A 16,813-nucleotide genomic window follows, 5' to 3' on the forward strand; every position below is an offset into this window, starting at 1 on the left:
CTCTCTCTCTCTCTTTTTTTTTTTTTTTTTTTTTTTGCTATAGTTTTCCCTATTAGTGACTGTCTTCAAAACCTATGTGAAAGTTTCCTTGTGCAGGAGTAAGAAACAGCTATTCCATGCAAATCAGTATATGGGATGAGACAACAAAAAGATGGAAATGGATTGAAAGCATGGAGCATGGCTGGATATTTTAGGAGAAAACAGCCTTGGTTATTTTCTTTCTTCTCTCTCTCTTTAGGGTCAACACTGATGGAAGACATCCATCCATACTTTWAAAAATATGCCTTTAATCAGAAAGAAAAAACATTTTTTTTTCCTCTTTGTACTTTGTTTCTACAATGTACCCAGATGTGGCATGCTTCTGAGCTGTAAAGACACGTACCTTGAGTGTGGTCACTTCATTGCAGTTTTGCAGACCTAAGTTTACTTTCATATGTCTCTAGTCTCTGATAGAGTCCAGAATGGATAAGAACCTAGGACTGAGTCCTTTTCTTTAAATTGCAACCTCATTTAAATCACTTTACCATGGTTCTTGCTAGATTAGATGAAGAGTTCTTCATTATTTTTTCAGAAGAAATGAAAGTGTCTACTGCCTTTTTTTTTTTCCTCTCCTTTTCCCATGGGTAACCTTTACTGATAAAAATTTCAGAATAAATATCCAAGTTTGAATTTGTGATGCTGAACTGATGCTGATGTAAGCAAAAGCCTTAATATGTCTCATTCCCAGAGTGGCTAGATAAAATGCCTTGTGCAGTGGTAGAATGGTTGTAAGTATCTAAGTTAGTGACCTCTAAAGTCTGAAAAAGTTTTAGTTTGAAAGACAAAATTGTATCCTGGTGGTATGTATATATACATTGCATACTAGTAAACACAGGAAAAGCTTAATGATGGTAACACAAGGTACATTTTTTAAAGAATGAAAGGTGGAATGTTACGTGAAAATGTATTGTGCCTAAACTGAATAAATAACTTAAATTTCTCAGTGGGTGAATGTGACAGTTGTTTTTGCAAAGGCAATGAATTGCTATGAATGCAGATTGCTGGAGATCACTTTGAGGACTTCTGAGACATTTAACTTCTTTCCTGGAGTGTGCTGTGTAGACATGTGCTTCACCAGTGCTCTAAGGTCTTCCCCTCACTTTTATGCTTCACTAGGAAACTTGCAGCTTATTTGAATTGCTGCTAGCTTTCCTACCTTGTTATTCCTTGGATTTTTATGTTAATGTTCTGTGCTACTSTTTCTTATTTCAGTCATATTTTTAGCTTTTTCCATTTTTTTTCTTACAATTTCTGTCTCATAAAATTAATGAAAAAGTGTGTGCACAGTTTTAAGCTCCAAAAATACCTATTCAGATTTACTGGAGCATCAGAAAAGGCAYTGATTACCTTTAAATTCAAACATTGTTTTGCGTTTGGAAACAGTGTATGAGTTTTAAAAGATTTTCATGTTACATTTTTTTTCCAGTTGCCACTGCTATCACATGCTTTACAAGAGGACTTGACCTTCGAAAGGAGACAGAAGATGTCCTTTGCCCAGCAAACTGTCCTCTGTGGCAATTTTATGTCTTTGGGGATGGAGTCTATGCCTCTCTTTCCAGTGTCTGTGGAGCTGCCATCCACAGGTATGTCAGATGACTAATGTGTTCCACAAGTTTGCTAGATTTTTAAACTTAAACCTTTCAACTCTATTTAACATTGTTCTTTTTCTGGGCAGAARAACAGAAATTTTGCTTGGTATGGGGAAGAATGCAGAATCTCCTACCAGGCTGACACTACGTACGCATAAGGAAGTGAGTTAAATCTACCACTGACTGATTAATTGGATTAATAATCAGTACATCAAATTGAGGATTAAGTTCACAGCTTGAGCCAGTTCCACTAAACGGGGAGCTAATTTGATTTGGTATATCTAGATGCTCAATAGACCTGTGAAAATTTTCATAAACTTTGTAACTATTCACAGGGTGGGAACATACCTAATTAAACATAAGGTTCCTAGAACTAAAGGGAACAGAAGTGCATCATGGTGTTACCAAGTTGGCCACAACATTCTGTGGATCACAAGCTAACCATGAGGACCGTCCGGGTGATCCAGTGTTCAATTACAGAAAAAGGCTGTCAAAGAGGTCATTTGGCCAGAAGGATTGGACTTCTGGGCAACGCTACATTTACTGGGAAACTTTGGTACATTATCAACTTCTGCTGTYGAGCCTTCCTCGCCAAAAGCAACAGGAGCACAGTTGAGAGCAGAACCTAGCAGGGCAAGGACTGCTGGCATGAAACCCAGGATAGCTCAGGGTCAGTAACTGAAGGCAGGCAGCGGTAGGAGACTGCAGTTTAGAGATGGGGAAGGCGCTTCTTGTAGCAATGGAGAGGGGAGGATGTGAAAGGAGTTTTATGTAGCTGTTGATAGTAGGAAGAAAAGATGGGAATTCATCTGTCATGTCTAAGCTTAGTCTCCCGAGGATAACTTCTCATCAAAGCATCCTGTTAGAGTTCTATGCCAAGTGCTATCACAGCAAGCACTTCTCACTCTCCCATGCTGACAGGGGCTCCAGGTTAAAAGTCCAGCCTTGGGTATCATGGCAGACAGGCACCTTTCTGATCTTTCCTTTCTATAGATAATGCAGATTGCCTACCCACAGACATATATGATGAGCAYAATTATTAGCATGAAGGTATATGTTATTCTCTAAGTATATACTGGCTTCTGAACCACAAGACTAAATCTGTTCAATCTGTATTTCTTTCAACAGTCCAGTTGAAGCCCTGTTGCTCTTGGACTTTATTTAGATGGGAACATTTAGACTATGTTCAAAGCCATTTTCTCTCATTCTCTCATCCCTTGTTGCCGCATAGTAAAACTACCTCTGTCCATTTCATGAACAATGTTTTGTATTTTTTAGATGATCTTATGTAGCTGATCATTGCATTACATTTACAGAGCTAAGATCACTTTAGAGGACAGTCATTGGGCTTGATTTCAAACTTTTTGAAACACGTCAGTAGCTTACTTTGCAAATTCCAAAAAACTGAACTTATCCAGAGGAAAAGCACTTCCACAAATGTGAAAAGTTTAATTTCCCCTTTCTTCTAACAGTAGTCACTATTTCAGCTTTACTGCTCTGTGAAAGACTGCTGACTGCAGTTACAGGTATAAAGGTCTTCTCCCATAACCGGAAGAGTTCCTCTGCATCAGCTCTGATGTGCAGACTCTATTGAAAAAGGCATCTGCAGGTCAGCAAAATCAAGGTACCCTCCATCTCTTTCTTTGTCAGGGTAGACAAACAAGGTTGTGCACTTTACTTTGACGAGGTGGGAAGGCTCCAAAAGCTTCATTYAGACCTCCTTTCTGACTTCAATTTAATTTTTTAGGTAGTTGTTGGGTGCAATTCTTATTTCATATAAGAATATCTTGTGCTGTGTTATGGCCAATATTCTTCCTCCCATGAGCTAATGTGCAGTGAGGTACTATATTTCCCCATGTGTCTCCTTTTTATGTTTGTGTGTATTTTGGAATGAAGAATATAGCACAAGCATAAGTGATGATTATTAACCGTGAAGCTAGGCAAGAAAATGGAGTGACAGCTCCTATACAACATTACTTGATGGCAGCCCTGACAGTAGCAAGAAACACAATGATTAAGGAAGGGAAAGCTGTATCTGGTAAACCTGCAGTTACAGTATAATCAAAACAGCCTGGCATGCAAGTCACTGGCACATGAACAAAGTACAGCAATGGAAATCAATGTAGCTTTTAGTGACACAAATTATATTTTGAGGAAACACATAAGCAATGCATAGGCACCTTTTTGCTGCTCAAGTCCTATTGCACATCTACATAGGACGAATCTCATCTCTAAAGAGCATCTTAAATGGCTGTGCAAAGTTAACTGACAAAGTCTTTCAGAATAGAAATACAGACTAACAACATGGTTTACTCCAGCATATACCAGTGTGCACTGAAGAAGAAACACCTCAGGGTAAAACTGAAGCATTGCAAGATGGTTTATAACACACTTGTTAATTTGGCTATGGAACAAATGGGCAAGGAAAGAGGAATATTTTTCAAAGAGATATATACTATACTATACTTGCATCTAATTTACAGAGATTTATACTATACTTGCATCTAATACTAGCCCACAAACACGCATTGGAATTAGCAAAGAGAATTGATTATGTGAAAGTAATGCATCTTTAGAAAACTGCCAAGAGCTCTACAATTTACGATTAAATACCAAATCAGTACATGCCTTCAATAAACAGACAGGAGCAAATAAATCTTTCACGATGGTTTTCAGAGGAAACAATTCCCAAATCTGGCAGTGAATTACTTCTGGTTCTCCAGAATGACTTAATGGCAATCAAAATAAAAAGACAAATAGAAATACTGGAACAATATGGAGAAAACTGTTCATGCGATGAACAAGATGGGCTGAAATCATTGCTTCCAGGAAAGCTTARTAGGCTGAGCTATCAGTACAAAATATGGTCTTGTTGGTCTTAATCCAGCTAGTGGTTGAAGCTGCAAGTTTACAACAAAGGAAATGGAAGAAATACTAAGCTCTTTTTGGGAGCTGGACTTGGACAGACATCAATTATGCTAGTGCAAACCCAAAGCAACTTATTGCCAGTATAAATTTAAACTAGAATTGGCTCCAAATAATAATTAAAAAAAAAGTATTTGAATTCATGCTGCCTTATATTTTCTTGAACAGTTTTCCTTATTTCTAAATGCTGAGACAGTAGTGAAGGCTTTAATGAGAAGGAGAAAAAGGCAATGGAGAAGCAAATCATGCTCTAATCAGACTGAAATATTCTAAGTTCATTAATTTATTTCTCCAAGGGTAATTGTGCCTAACTGTTTTTTCCTGTCAATTTTAACACAACCAATTAGAGGCTCTAGTCTCTTTTTTTTCTTCTCTTACTTTTTACAGAGTTCTGTAGTGCTGTTTATATTTTCCAGCTTTATAATATGATTTTAGCATTTACTAAACTCTAGCAACTTTACTAAAGTTCGCTTGTCTGCATAATGTATACAATATTCAAAGATGAGAAAATATATGCATATTTTGAGACAGCTATCATAATTTTCCATGGCACAGGAATTAAATATTTATAAGCCCATTTCTCTTTAGAGATGCAAGCAAAACCCATGAATGAAGAATATATTGTAAAAGGAGTCCACAAAGGTATTGATGTAGAAGCTGATTTTGCCACTAATGTCCAGAGCTAATATTGCTATAAACATATATTTTTTTTCCCTTAACTTCTGACTTTGATTATTGTCCTTTTGCAATGTTTTACGTCAGATTAAACTGAGACCTCTTTTCAGGCAGAAAGCCAAATGGATAAGGCAACCGAAGGGATATTGTTGTTTCATTAGTCTTGAAACAGATGCTTGTCTTCAACAGTACTGTACCAGCCCAAGTRCTACAAAGACTTAAGCTTTTACCCCTGTCTTACAGAAGCTTAAAAATTAAATTTTGACCTCTGAAAAATAATACAACCTTTTTTGCTTAATTTGCTAGTAAACTGTATATAAAAGCAGTTTTGATGATACTATAAGTATTCAAATGCAAACATTCATAACCACTTTTCACATGCAAAATCAAACAAATAAGTTATTTCTTTGCTGCTATTTATACCCTTTGTTCTTTATTACCCTATATTCTTTATGCTATTTTTACTAAATAGTAGCTTTTAACCTTTAAGTTTCCTAAATACATTGATCAGTTTTGTTGGATATGCCCACAGTCATGTAAGTCTAGTAGTGCTGAGAAACTCACCACATAAACATCAATAAGACTTTCAACATTTGTTTCATGTGTTGAGACAAATCTGACAGTATCTAGTTCTTAGGGAGGACCACTGTTGCTTTTCCCCTCATCGTGTTTCATTTCACAGTTGAGCAGCTTTTGAGATCACCTATATCTAACAACATGTATGAGATGTGAAATTTCTAGGTTCAAATCTATTCTTGGMAACATTCTACATAGATTTTTGCTTAAAGATGTTTTGGGCTGTTTGATTTTTTTTTTTTCTCCTTCTACATTTTAAAACTGATYATTCTAGGGATCATTCTATAGTAGTAATCTGATAACATTACATTTACTTCTTAATTCTTTTGTTTTGTTTTCTTAATCAGTAAGCTTTCTGATATTTGTTCCAACTTTTTTACTAACCCTTTATAACCGTATAGTAACGACTGACTGTGGCATGCTTAAATGAACCTGGAATGTGTTAACTATTACTTAAGTATTCCAGATTCTCATGCTGCAGTATGGTGTGTTAATAAAAACTGCACATTTGAATAGTAGCTGTTGAGATGCTATTTCCAAGTCTAGACCGCATTTTAGTAGGAATCATGTGCACCGCGTTAATGATTTGCATTGTTTATTATATTCTTTCCTGATTTTACTTCTAATCTTTRCTACAGATGAGTAAAATGAATAGGATCTTTTATGCACTTTCTTATATTACTCAATAATCTAAGAGATGCTATCAATATTTTTGATCTCATTCTGTGTGSTGCCATAACACAATGTCTTATATACAAATCTGTACTATAAGCAACAACCTTTTTTCTTCATTTTTCTTACAGCTGGTCTTTTCACAGCTGAACATAAAAAAAATGTTTTAGTTGCAAATATCCATGAGTCACAATGAATTCAAATCTATATGTTCTTCTACAGCTCTTTTAATATATATACAAGTCCTTTTCATTGCTCTTCTTCATTTTTGTCTGAACGATGTTCGAACTTTAAAATCCTGGTATTTTTTTTCTAAGTCTATGTGATGCTCAGTAGAGTAGACTGTAAACAATCTTTCCAGTGACTTAAAACTTTTTTTCAGTTTTGACACAGCTGCTTGCCTATGAAGCATCTTTTTCAGAGGGCTGGAGTGTCCAGAATAGTAAAATTGTTTTCATTTCTTTGTGATTAAAATGTCTATTTTACAATAACTTTTCTTCCCTCTCAGGGGGGTGATCACCAATGCTGGAGGAGCTGTAAAGGTGCAGACTCTCCCAGGACAAGAGAACTACCCTGCTGTAAATGCCAATGGGATTCAGTCTCAGATGCTCGCTAGATGGGCTTCATCTTTTGCAGTGACTCGTAGGTGGATCCCACATAATTTTGCAAACTCTATTTGAAACTAACATAATTCAATGAAACTTCATATGCATAAACAACTGTCATTTGTGTTTAGTAACAGAAGTTACCACTTTTAAGTTCTTGTTGTATCTTCTTTTTCCTCCAATTTCCTTAAATTGCTGCTAGCTAGGGTAGTCAAACTGTAATTGAAGCTGAGATTGGAAAATGGAGCATTGATATTCAGAATATAATCACATGAAAAAAGCAGTCAGCATTGTAGTTCCATGACAATTTAAAAATTTCTWAATGGAGCTTCATCACTCTAGCTGCAGTCCTGCTCTCCCACTACTCTCAGCTAAACAGTTGTAGCTCTGCCTTCAGTTGTGCAGTCTTGTGTGTGCCTCCKTGTAGGCAGTAGCATTCGTCAGGCCATATGAAGAGCTTGTTCAGGACACTATGCAAACAGAAAGTTTACCCTCCAAAACCAGGAGTCATGTTACCTTAGAGCTGGTCATTAAACCACAGTATGATACAGTACATTTTGTCCTTTTTATTCCCTCCCCCCTTTTTTTCTTTTGTCCTTGTAGTTGAGATGGTATCTGATTGCAAAAAAAAAAAGTTACTTCATGCCACTTGAGTTAGCTTAAGTCATCTTATAAAAATATGCAGAGAACTCTACTGGTTATATATTCTGTTCTGGATTAAAACAAATAATAATAAGTCTCTGTGTTTTACAGTATATCCTTTCAGAGTTTGTGAAATGAAGCTCCAATACATTCATGTTGTTTACCTAAAATTCAGCCTATTATCTCTAAGACATTAGTAATCCTTGCAGTTAAGTTAATAGCTAAGAATTTGAAACTACCGGTATTTTCAGTGAAGGTGCACCATTCACTGGACTGGTGCACCTTCATTGAATCCATCACCATTTCTCCAGGATTAAGCCCTGAATTTATTTGCTAGAAATAATGTCTGCTACAGCTGAAAAACTGTTATCAATTAGATATGCTATAACTACCTATCATCTATTATTTTTTTTCAAATTTAGATGTCTAAATTAGAAGCTTATTAACAAAAAAAGAGTAAGCACTGTAGTACTAGGTCTCTCCAAAAACTGTTTTGGTCAGTGCCCACTTTCAAGAGTAGCTAATAGAGGATGATGAAGAAAGTACTGGAAATAGTGTTCTCCAAACATATATAATTGCATATAATACAGTGAAATAGAGTAAGCTTATCCTTTCAATATTTTAACAGGTAGCAAGGATGTAGTGCTTGAAGCAGTTGGACGATCAATATCAACAGCACGTCCTTCCACAGGTATGAGACCCCTGGAACTCAAGGGGTTATTAACAGTAGAAGACTTACACGATAGGGCGTGCTGCAGTGCATGAATGTCTGACTAAAATGACATATTTCATGGGCTTTGTTTATGTTTAAAGAAGAAAACATAACTAACCTCTGTTTTTTTTCTCAGCATAAGTTTTATCAGCAAGTAGAGGAATCACTTGTAATATGAGACTGATTCTAAGTGGTATACATGTAAATCAAGAAAAAAATGAATGCATTTAGAATAGTTATATGGGTTTGGACCTCCTGAGAGATTCATTGCTAATAGGGACAAAAGAGGTAATGCTTTTCTCCTTACAGAAATAAGCTGGTGTCAGGACACACTGAAACATGATGACAAAAGCAACAGTTGACAAATGTGTTTTTCTTTTTTTTTTTTTTTTCCTTTCCCAGGCCTGCCTGTTAAAAGACCATGTTATCAGTTTTCGTTGAGTTTCATGCTACCAATACTGTAAACAGTTGTTGTATAAATAAGGAATAATGATAAATACAAATTTCTCCCACAGATCTTTCAGGTGCTTTCACATGTTCTGTTACTACACTTAGGAAAAATAATAAAAACTACATCCACCATTATAGGTAAACTAGTCTAAACAAACTACTCTGTCAGTATACTTCAAAAAACAATGTGATGTGATAAACTTAGATGACAGATGTGCGCTGYTGATGACATAAAGAAATACTAAGTCTTGAAATCCCTTCCTGCCATGTACCTCTTCTGTGCGATAGAAGGACTTTGGATAGGGAACTACAGAAATCCATCCAGCTTTCTACCTAAGTTTTGGTAATCAGCCAGGCAGGTGTAGAAAGGCAGGTAAATGTGTTATGTTTATTGGAGAATATCCTCCAAGGAGCAMAGCAGTAGTGGAAYAGKTGTAATTATTAACTGGCTAAAGGCCAATGTCACCTCAGTAGAGTTTTTAATCAGGCTATATTGCAATGTAGCTCATAGAATTGAAGCTTTTTATAGTTCATGCTCCCTGGCTGGTGGTTGGTTTTTTTTTTTTTTTTTTGTTCTTAAATGCTCTTTCCTTCATTGAAGGCAAAAGACCTAAGAAGACCCTTGAGAAAAAGTCTGGAAACAAAGGTAGGAACCCACAGATTTAATTTCTGCAAAGTAAAATTCTAACATTTATTTGGTGTTAAATATTCTAATATTCTAATTACTTTGGCTATTCACAGACTGTAAAGCTGATATTGCATTTCTCATTGATGGAAGCTACAATATCGGGCAGCGTAGATTTAATTTACAGAAAAACTTTGTTGGAAAAGTAGCTGTGATGTTGGGAATTGGAACAGAAGGGCCTCATGTAGGCGTCGTACAAGCCAGGTAAGTTTATCTTAGTGAAACATAACTGAGTGATTAATAAGAGAAATCAACTAATGTAACAGTCTATTCTGAAGAACAGTGTTGCAGTAGTGAAGTACTGAAACACAACTAAGACCAGTTGTGAGGTTCTTAATACTCCTACAATACTCCTATTGTACATAAATAGTGAAACTARTCAGTTTGGTGATATTCAGTTTAGTGAAAATGCTTCCTTTCTTAAAAGGAGTCAGTAGCTAGTGGAGCTGGTAGATTTTAAACTTTTCAAAGGAAATAACTCACTGTTTAAATTTCACAGGAWTTTTTAAAAAAACTACAGAATAATCWTCATACAAATAACAAACTGCCAAATTTGTTTATTAAGATGCATTTAGTTTTAAGTCTGGCACGTTCAAAATTTATTTCTGGATAGATATTCAACCTAATACTTAAGTTCTTTAGTAAGCTTAACGATCAGCCTCTTCCTCATTTACCTGGCTAGGTAAATAATTCCTTTTGCACAGGACTGAAAATCTTATTGATTTWTGGAGCCTACTTCTATTTTAGTATTTAAGAAGTGTGTAATTCACTTTCCTTAGCAGAGCTCTATGGCTCAGATACCACTGTGGCAGGAACAAGCCAAAATATAGTTTGAATTATTTTGTTATTGTTCATATAAACCCATTTTTGGTTTTTTTGCCTAATATTTTATTTTTTTACAGTGAATATCCAAAAATAGAATTCTATCTGAAAAATTTCACTACTGCAAAGGATGTTCTGTTTGCTATAAAGGAATTAGGGTTCAGAGGAGGCAATTCTAATACAGGTGAGTTCATTCTTTCACCAAAAGAGAAATTACTTTTTATATGCATACATATGCAGGCAAAATTATTATATGTATGCATAGACACAATGAAGGATGTATGTTTCAGTTCTGTGAAAGTGTTTTAAATGACTAGTTCATCTTGGTGAGTTCAGTATTCTTCATTAAACGTTGACACATCTTACATTTGATCTTCTGAGTTACAGTTACTAATTATAGAATAATTAGTATATAAGAATATAAGTATTATATAATATAATATATACTTATATTATATTATATTATATTATATTATATTATATTATATTATATTATATTATATTATATTATATTTTATTTTATTTTATTATATTATATTATATTATATTATATTATATTATATTATATTATATTATATATTATAGAATAATTAGTATATAAGTATATAAGTATATATTAGAATATAAGCATAAATTCCTGTTTTAGAATATGGAATTAATAGAATTTTTCACCAAAAATGTTTTATCTCACATGATAAGTATTTCCAGCTTCCATACTTTCAGTTTTCTTGTCAGGCACTAATTTATCTGCTTCCTAGTATCACACTAGGCCTACTGGAGAATAAAGTCCAATGATTTCTTTTTCCTTGGCTCTGTAAATTTTCAAAGTACAAGTTTCTCAAACTTCATGATTACTCTTGACTTTCTGGAATATTATTTCACTTTTAAATCATAATGTAACTAACTATGCAGTTGCTTCCTTGTTCCACTTCTATATCTGAGAACAGATTTTGGCTAGTCACCTGAATAAGCTTTGAAAACTTTGGTTTTATACCAATCAATATTTTCTAGTCAAAGGACAGGAATTATGGGACAAGAATAGCTTTTAGTTTATTTTCTGTAAAATTACRGAGTTTGAATTTTGATGTAGGCCCCCTCCCACCCCCATCAATTTATCTTGGAAGTATTGGTTCAAAGCTAAGTGAAATAGAAACACTTTTATTTATGATACTGTCAGTATTAGAGTATAGTATATARAATCTTGTTTATAGTAAAATGAAATAACATCCTACAGTCATTACTTTTAACAGACRTTTCTTTGCCTGTGGGCCTGTGGTTGGTGTTCAAATTCTACAGTGCTTCAGTTCATTTATCAGTCATCTAATTTTTCATATCTCACAAAAGGCTAATATCCAGCACAACTTCTTCGGAATGGTGGCAAGTTGGTACTGAAATGTAATCACAGTGTATCTTCATATTCTTTCTTTTTCTTTCTGGTTTTGGTTTAAAATTAGGGAAAGCTTTGAAGTATACAGCTCAAAAATTCTTCTCTTTGGAAAATGGCGCACGTAAAGGAATTCCCAAGATCATCGTGGTGTTCATAGATGGTTGGCCCTCTGATGATATAGAAGAAGCTGGTATAGTGGCCAGAGAATTTGGGGTTAATGTATTCATCGTCTCTGTAGCAAAACCAACAACGGAGGAGTTGGGAATGGTGCAAGATATTGCTTTTGTTGACAAAGTAAGAGAATATCGTTATCCATTTGCCAATCATATGTATGAGCCTAGAGAATATACTTTCTCCTAAATTTCTAATTAATTTATTCCTAAATATGTGTATGTGCACATATATATATATATATAATGTATTTAATATATATAATCTCTAAATAGTTAAAAAATTATTCCTGCTATTAAGCGATACAAAAGCATATCAAGGGCAAGCCTAAAATATAARCCTAAAAAAGCTTATACCGAATAATCTCATTAAATTATATGATGCCACTGTAGGATTTTTCTCTCCACTAAGTGACCCACAGAAATGTTAAACCAAAAGACTATCTATCACCTATCAGTTCAGAACCTTGGCCAAGTCAAAGCCCTTGGATTCTGTAATTATAGATTGATCCTCAGGATAGGAAATTCTCTATATTCTGTATGGTTGAATGTGTCAAAGCAAAGTGCAGGTACATYAGCTCCAATTATGAAACAACAGACAGGGAAACAGCAGTGGCTCTCTGGAGGATTATTTACTTTTACYGCAGAGACATGAAAGATTGCAAAAAACATCCTAGTACAGCATGTTGACAGACAAGTCTTGGATGAGGAGTTATGGATCTTGCTCTGTACACGTTGGAGTAGGAAGATGAACACAGGTTTTCTGCTTCTATAGGAATTTTTAAGTCTTAGGCTATTACTTTTTTTGAGTGATSTCTCAAAAATCTCTCACAGGAAGTGTTTAGAAAGTTCATCATAGCTCAGAGCATGAATAGAAGAAATGCTATAGCTCACTCTCTTGCTGCAAGACGCAAGATGCCTTGCTTCTGACCCCACACTTATTAAGGGCACGTTCAACTCTTCCAGGCACTCATAGGCACAGAAAGATGTGACTGAGGCCTGGTCCCTCATCTTAATGAGGTCAGAGATCACCTTGGAGRGCTGACTCTTAAGAATCCCTTTCTTGGTAACTTAGCATTATATCATCATCYTATGGATTACTGGGGAAAAGGAAATTACACTTTGGATGTCACRGACTAGACTTCAAGTCTAATGTGCCATAGGTTTATGGCACATGATAGATTTTTTAAAAAAAAGTACTTGCTAGTTAAAATGTAAAGTACAGAAGCCTAAGTCTTACTGAATAAAGAAAACTATGGAACTTGCAATCCTTTAGATATTCAGTAGTCCTTACTTGGGTCACTTTCAAAACTGTAATTACAATTTCCAGTTCTTACCCTTTAAGAATAACACAAAAGTCCTTGAACTGTCAGAGTCTAGAGACAAGTCACATAAGTGTCTTAATTATGCATAGAGTAGATATGTATTTACCTTCTGACTTTTTTATTTTTAAATAGGCTGTCTGTCGAAATAATGGCTTCTTCTCTTACCAAATGCCCACTTGGTTTGGCACTACAAAATACGTAAAACCTCTTGCCCAAAAATTATGTTCACATGAACAAATGCTGTGTAGCAAGACGTGCTACAACTCTGTCAACATAGCTTTTCTGATAGATGGTTCTAGCAGCGTTGGAGACAGCAACTTCCGCCTTATGCTCGAATTCATCAGTAATGTTGCAAAAGCTTTTGAGATCTCTGATATTGGTTCCAAGATTGCAACTGTGCAGTTCACATATGATCAACGTACTGAGTTTGGCTTCACTGACTATATCACAAAAGAAAAGGTTCTCTCTGCTATCCAAAGCATCCGATAYATGAGTGGTGGCACTGCTACTGGTGATGCCATTTCTTTCACCACAAGAAATGTATTTGGGCCAATGAGAGATGGACCCAACAAGAATTTCCTTGTTGTTTTGACTGATGGTCAGTCTTACGACGATGTTAGAGGGCCTGCAGCTGCAGCACAAAAAGCAGGTAAATGATCTATCTTGGACGACAGTGGGAAGTTTACTTACCATATTTCTTCTGTATTGTTAATATTAAGATTTTAAACAAGCTGATACTATCCCAGTGAGTCAGTCAAGTATTATAGCTGTTTTAGATTCAGAAGCACATAAGCTGTAACTGTTTTCCATTTGGATTTAAAAAAAAAAAAAAAAAAGGTGATGTAGAACCAGGCATAGATTTACTCATTGTAGCTTACATTAAAAAAGAAAAAGTATGCCTGGTCTTATTCTCCTGGATAGGAGAGATATTAGATTTTTTAAAAAGTGTCATGTAGTTAAGCTCCCATTAGTGATACCATTCAGTATTATCTCACTCTTGCTCCCCATAATCGAAGAAGGAAATAAGCAGTTTGGGCTGAAAAACTCCTAAGGCTGCTGACACTTGAAAGCAATGAACATACAAACGACCTAGATTTATTTTCTAAATTATTCTACAACTAGGGCAGTGCTTCTTGTGTTTCCAGACAGACTACAGTATTAGACTTGTGTGTCGCTATGAAAACTACCAAGAACTACCAAAAACTACCAAGCACTACCAAAAACTACCAAGCCTTTAAGCTACTATCTTACTGACACTATGAAAAATACTTATTTCTGATGGTAGCAAAATCTAATTCTCTTTGATAGACTGCAGGTATTAAAACACACTTTTTTTTTGGTCTGAATTAATTCATGAAAACAATCTAAGCAGATGTTTTTCTTGTTTCCATAGACAAAGTGTACTTATAAATTGTCTTACTGTACTRTTGCATTGTAGGAATTACAGTCTTCTCTGTTGGTGTTGCCTGGGCACCTGTGGATGATTTGAGAGACATGGCTTCTGAACCAAGAGAATCTCATACTTTCTTCACTAGGGAGTTTACAGGATTGGAGCAAATGGTTCCTGATGTTATCAGAGGCATCTGTAGAGATTTTCTGGACTCTAAACAATAATGGAAACATGCTTTTGGATGTGACTTCTTYGAAACTAAATCAGGAAACTGAGATGGTTCCTCTAAAGTACAAATGTTTTATTCTTACAATATACCAACATAATATAAGGGAATAAGTTATGACAGGCTACATTCTGTTTCTGTGGTCAATCAAGGATTCTTGCAAGCTCAATAGAAGTGGCACATGACATGGGAATGCAGAATTTGGCCAACAACTATTATTTTTAATACCTGTATAGTATCTTTCTTACACTGTAGGCTATCATATATCAGCTGTATGTATATAAAGAAAACATAATAGAGCTCTGACACTTGCACTGTCACTTACAAAATGTCTTCTCATATGTTAAAACTAATATAACTTTAAATATGCAGCACTAACTTCTGTGAGCTTTTTTTAGCTCGGTATCTTTTCCAGGAGTTCTCTTAGTAGCAGGAATATAAAACCCGCCACAGTTTTATGCCATAGATATTTTATGCCAATAGCTAAAATCTTTCTAGTCCTTCAATTGTGCAGCATCCTCTTTTGCCAGGCAGTTTATTAAGAAGATGGATGACAGATGTAGCTAGACAGACTGTTTTTACCATTGAGAGYTTGCAATTTTGAGTAAGAATGCTATCTGGTTTGGCAGAGTTTACATTAAAAGGCCATCTCACTTCTACCTATTTCTACCAGTCATTGCTCTTGGCTACTTTTGGCACAGAATTTCAAAGGTATTTAAGCACTGTAATTTCTCTTTATAATCTGGGTCCTAATACATTGACTGATACTACTGCCTGCTACACCACAATGAAATCGGTCTGAAATATGCCTACTGTATTTAATAATCTGGATTATTTTTCTTTCGATTGCCTTGATTTTACAAAGTTGCTATTGGCTGGACAAAGTTCAAGACAGGCAATCTGTCCTGAATCTCTTTAATCTCTTGGGCAAAGAGATGAAATTAGACTGTGTACTGAAAACTCAAAAGCATTTAAATTGAAATCCGAAATTATCTTAAGCTTTGAAATTTAACTGATTTATATCTGATTACTTAGATGCCTAGAAGACAAAAAAAAAAAAAAAAAAAAAAGGTGGAGACATAGAAGGGGATCAGTAACCCACAGAATAACAACTTTCTAATGCTAGAAAAACCTTTCTAAAGATGTGTGAAGTTTTCTGAAGATGTCAAAAATAGTTTTCTGAAAAAAAGGGCTTTATATATGCTTGATAATGGGTTGATACTTTTACATCAGTTTTTATGTGGTTAAAATGATAATAATAATTTACTGAGTTCGAGAGAGAATAATGGATTTAAATTTATGTATTTTATAGATTTTTTTTTGCAAGTAAAATATACAGTAGCAAACAAAAGCAGCACTTTCCCCATCAACTACTAATCGAGGGTTTTCTTTTATTGTATGTTTTTGTGATCTTGATTGTAAAATTCTTAGTAGTTGTGAATGGTAAAGAAGGGATCATATTTATCAGGCTTTTGTAGTGTATTTTTTTAATAACTTATGACTGGCTATATATCACACTTAACCTGAGTGTTGAGGATGCCCTGTATTTTTCTATTGACTGCTAACCTTAATTTTGTTATCTGTTTATAGATACAGTATTCAGCTATTGCTGTATAAATTCATATGCAATATCAAGTTTGTGCAAAAATGTAGTTCATGGAATTAAAATCTTTTACAGAAGTATACACATTGCAAGAAAGATGGAATTGCAGCTATTTTAATATACCATGATATAAAAGACTTTTAATGATGATTCCTGTGTAGCAGAGCTTGAATAAGTCAAGTTTATGTGATCTTTGCTTTACTCTTTGTGTACTAGTTAATCTTTGAACTGAAGAAGAAATTCCTACTCAAAACTCTAACTCCTAACTTTARGAAGAGTTATGTAATGACCAGTACAAAAAATATTTCCATCAAGAGCAA

General features: G+C 34.8%; 1 protein-coding gene across 2 annotated transcripts in view; it reads left to right on the plus strand.

The window, feature by feature from the left end:
- COCH (cochlin) overlaps window positions 1-15,904 on the plus strand; it is an 18,101-nt gene extending 2,197 nt beyond the window's left edge. The window contains exons 3-11 of one of the 2 annotated variants that reach the window (XM_026051882.1): window positions 1,466-1,622; window positions 6,985-7,118; window positions 8,352-8,414; window positions 9,487-9,531; window positions 9,627-9,774; window positions 10,473-10,576; window positions 11,847-12,073; window positions 13,407-13,923; window positions 14,713-15,904. In XM_026051882.1, the coding sequence (XP_025907667.1) occupies window positions 1,466-1,622; window positions 6,985-7,118; window positions 8,352-8,414; window positions 9,487-9,531; window positions 9,627-9,774; window positions 10,473-10,576; window positions 11,847-12,073; window positions 13,407-13,923; window positions 14,713-14,888 (1,571 nt within the window). In that variant the 3' untranslated portion in view covers window positions 14,889-15,904. Of the gene's footprint in view, window positions 1-1,465; window positions 1,623-6,984; window positions 7,119-8,351; window positions 8,415-9,486; window positions 9,532-9,626; window positions 9,775-10,472; window positions 10,577-11,846; window positions 12,074-13,406; window positions 13,924-14,419; window positions 14,478-14,712 lie in introns of those variants that run through there. The other variant, XM_026051883.1, reaches the window with a different exon arrangement.
- The last annotated feature ends 909 nt before the right edge of the window (window positions 15,905-16,813 follow it).

The sequence above is a fragment of the Nothoprocta perdicaria genome, unplaced genomic scaffold, assembly GCF_003342845.1.
Source record: "Nothoprocta perdicaria isolate Ctin4 unplaced genomic scaffold, notPer1 scaffold_8, whole genome shotgun sequence".
In the NCBI taxonomy this organism is placed as follows: domain Eukaryota; kingdom Metazoa; phylum Chordata; class Aves; order Tinamiformes; family Tinamidae; genus Nothoprocta; species Nothoprocta perdicaria.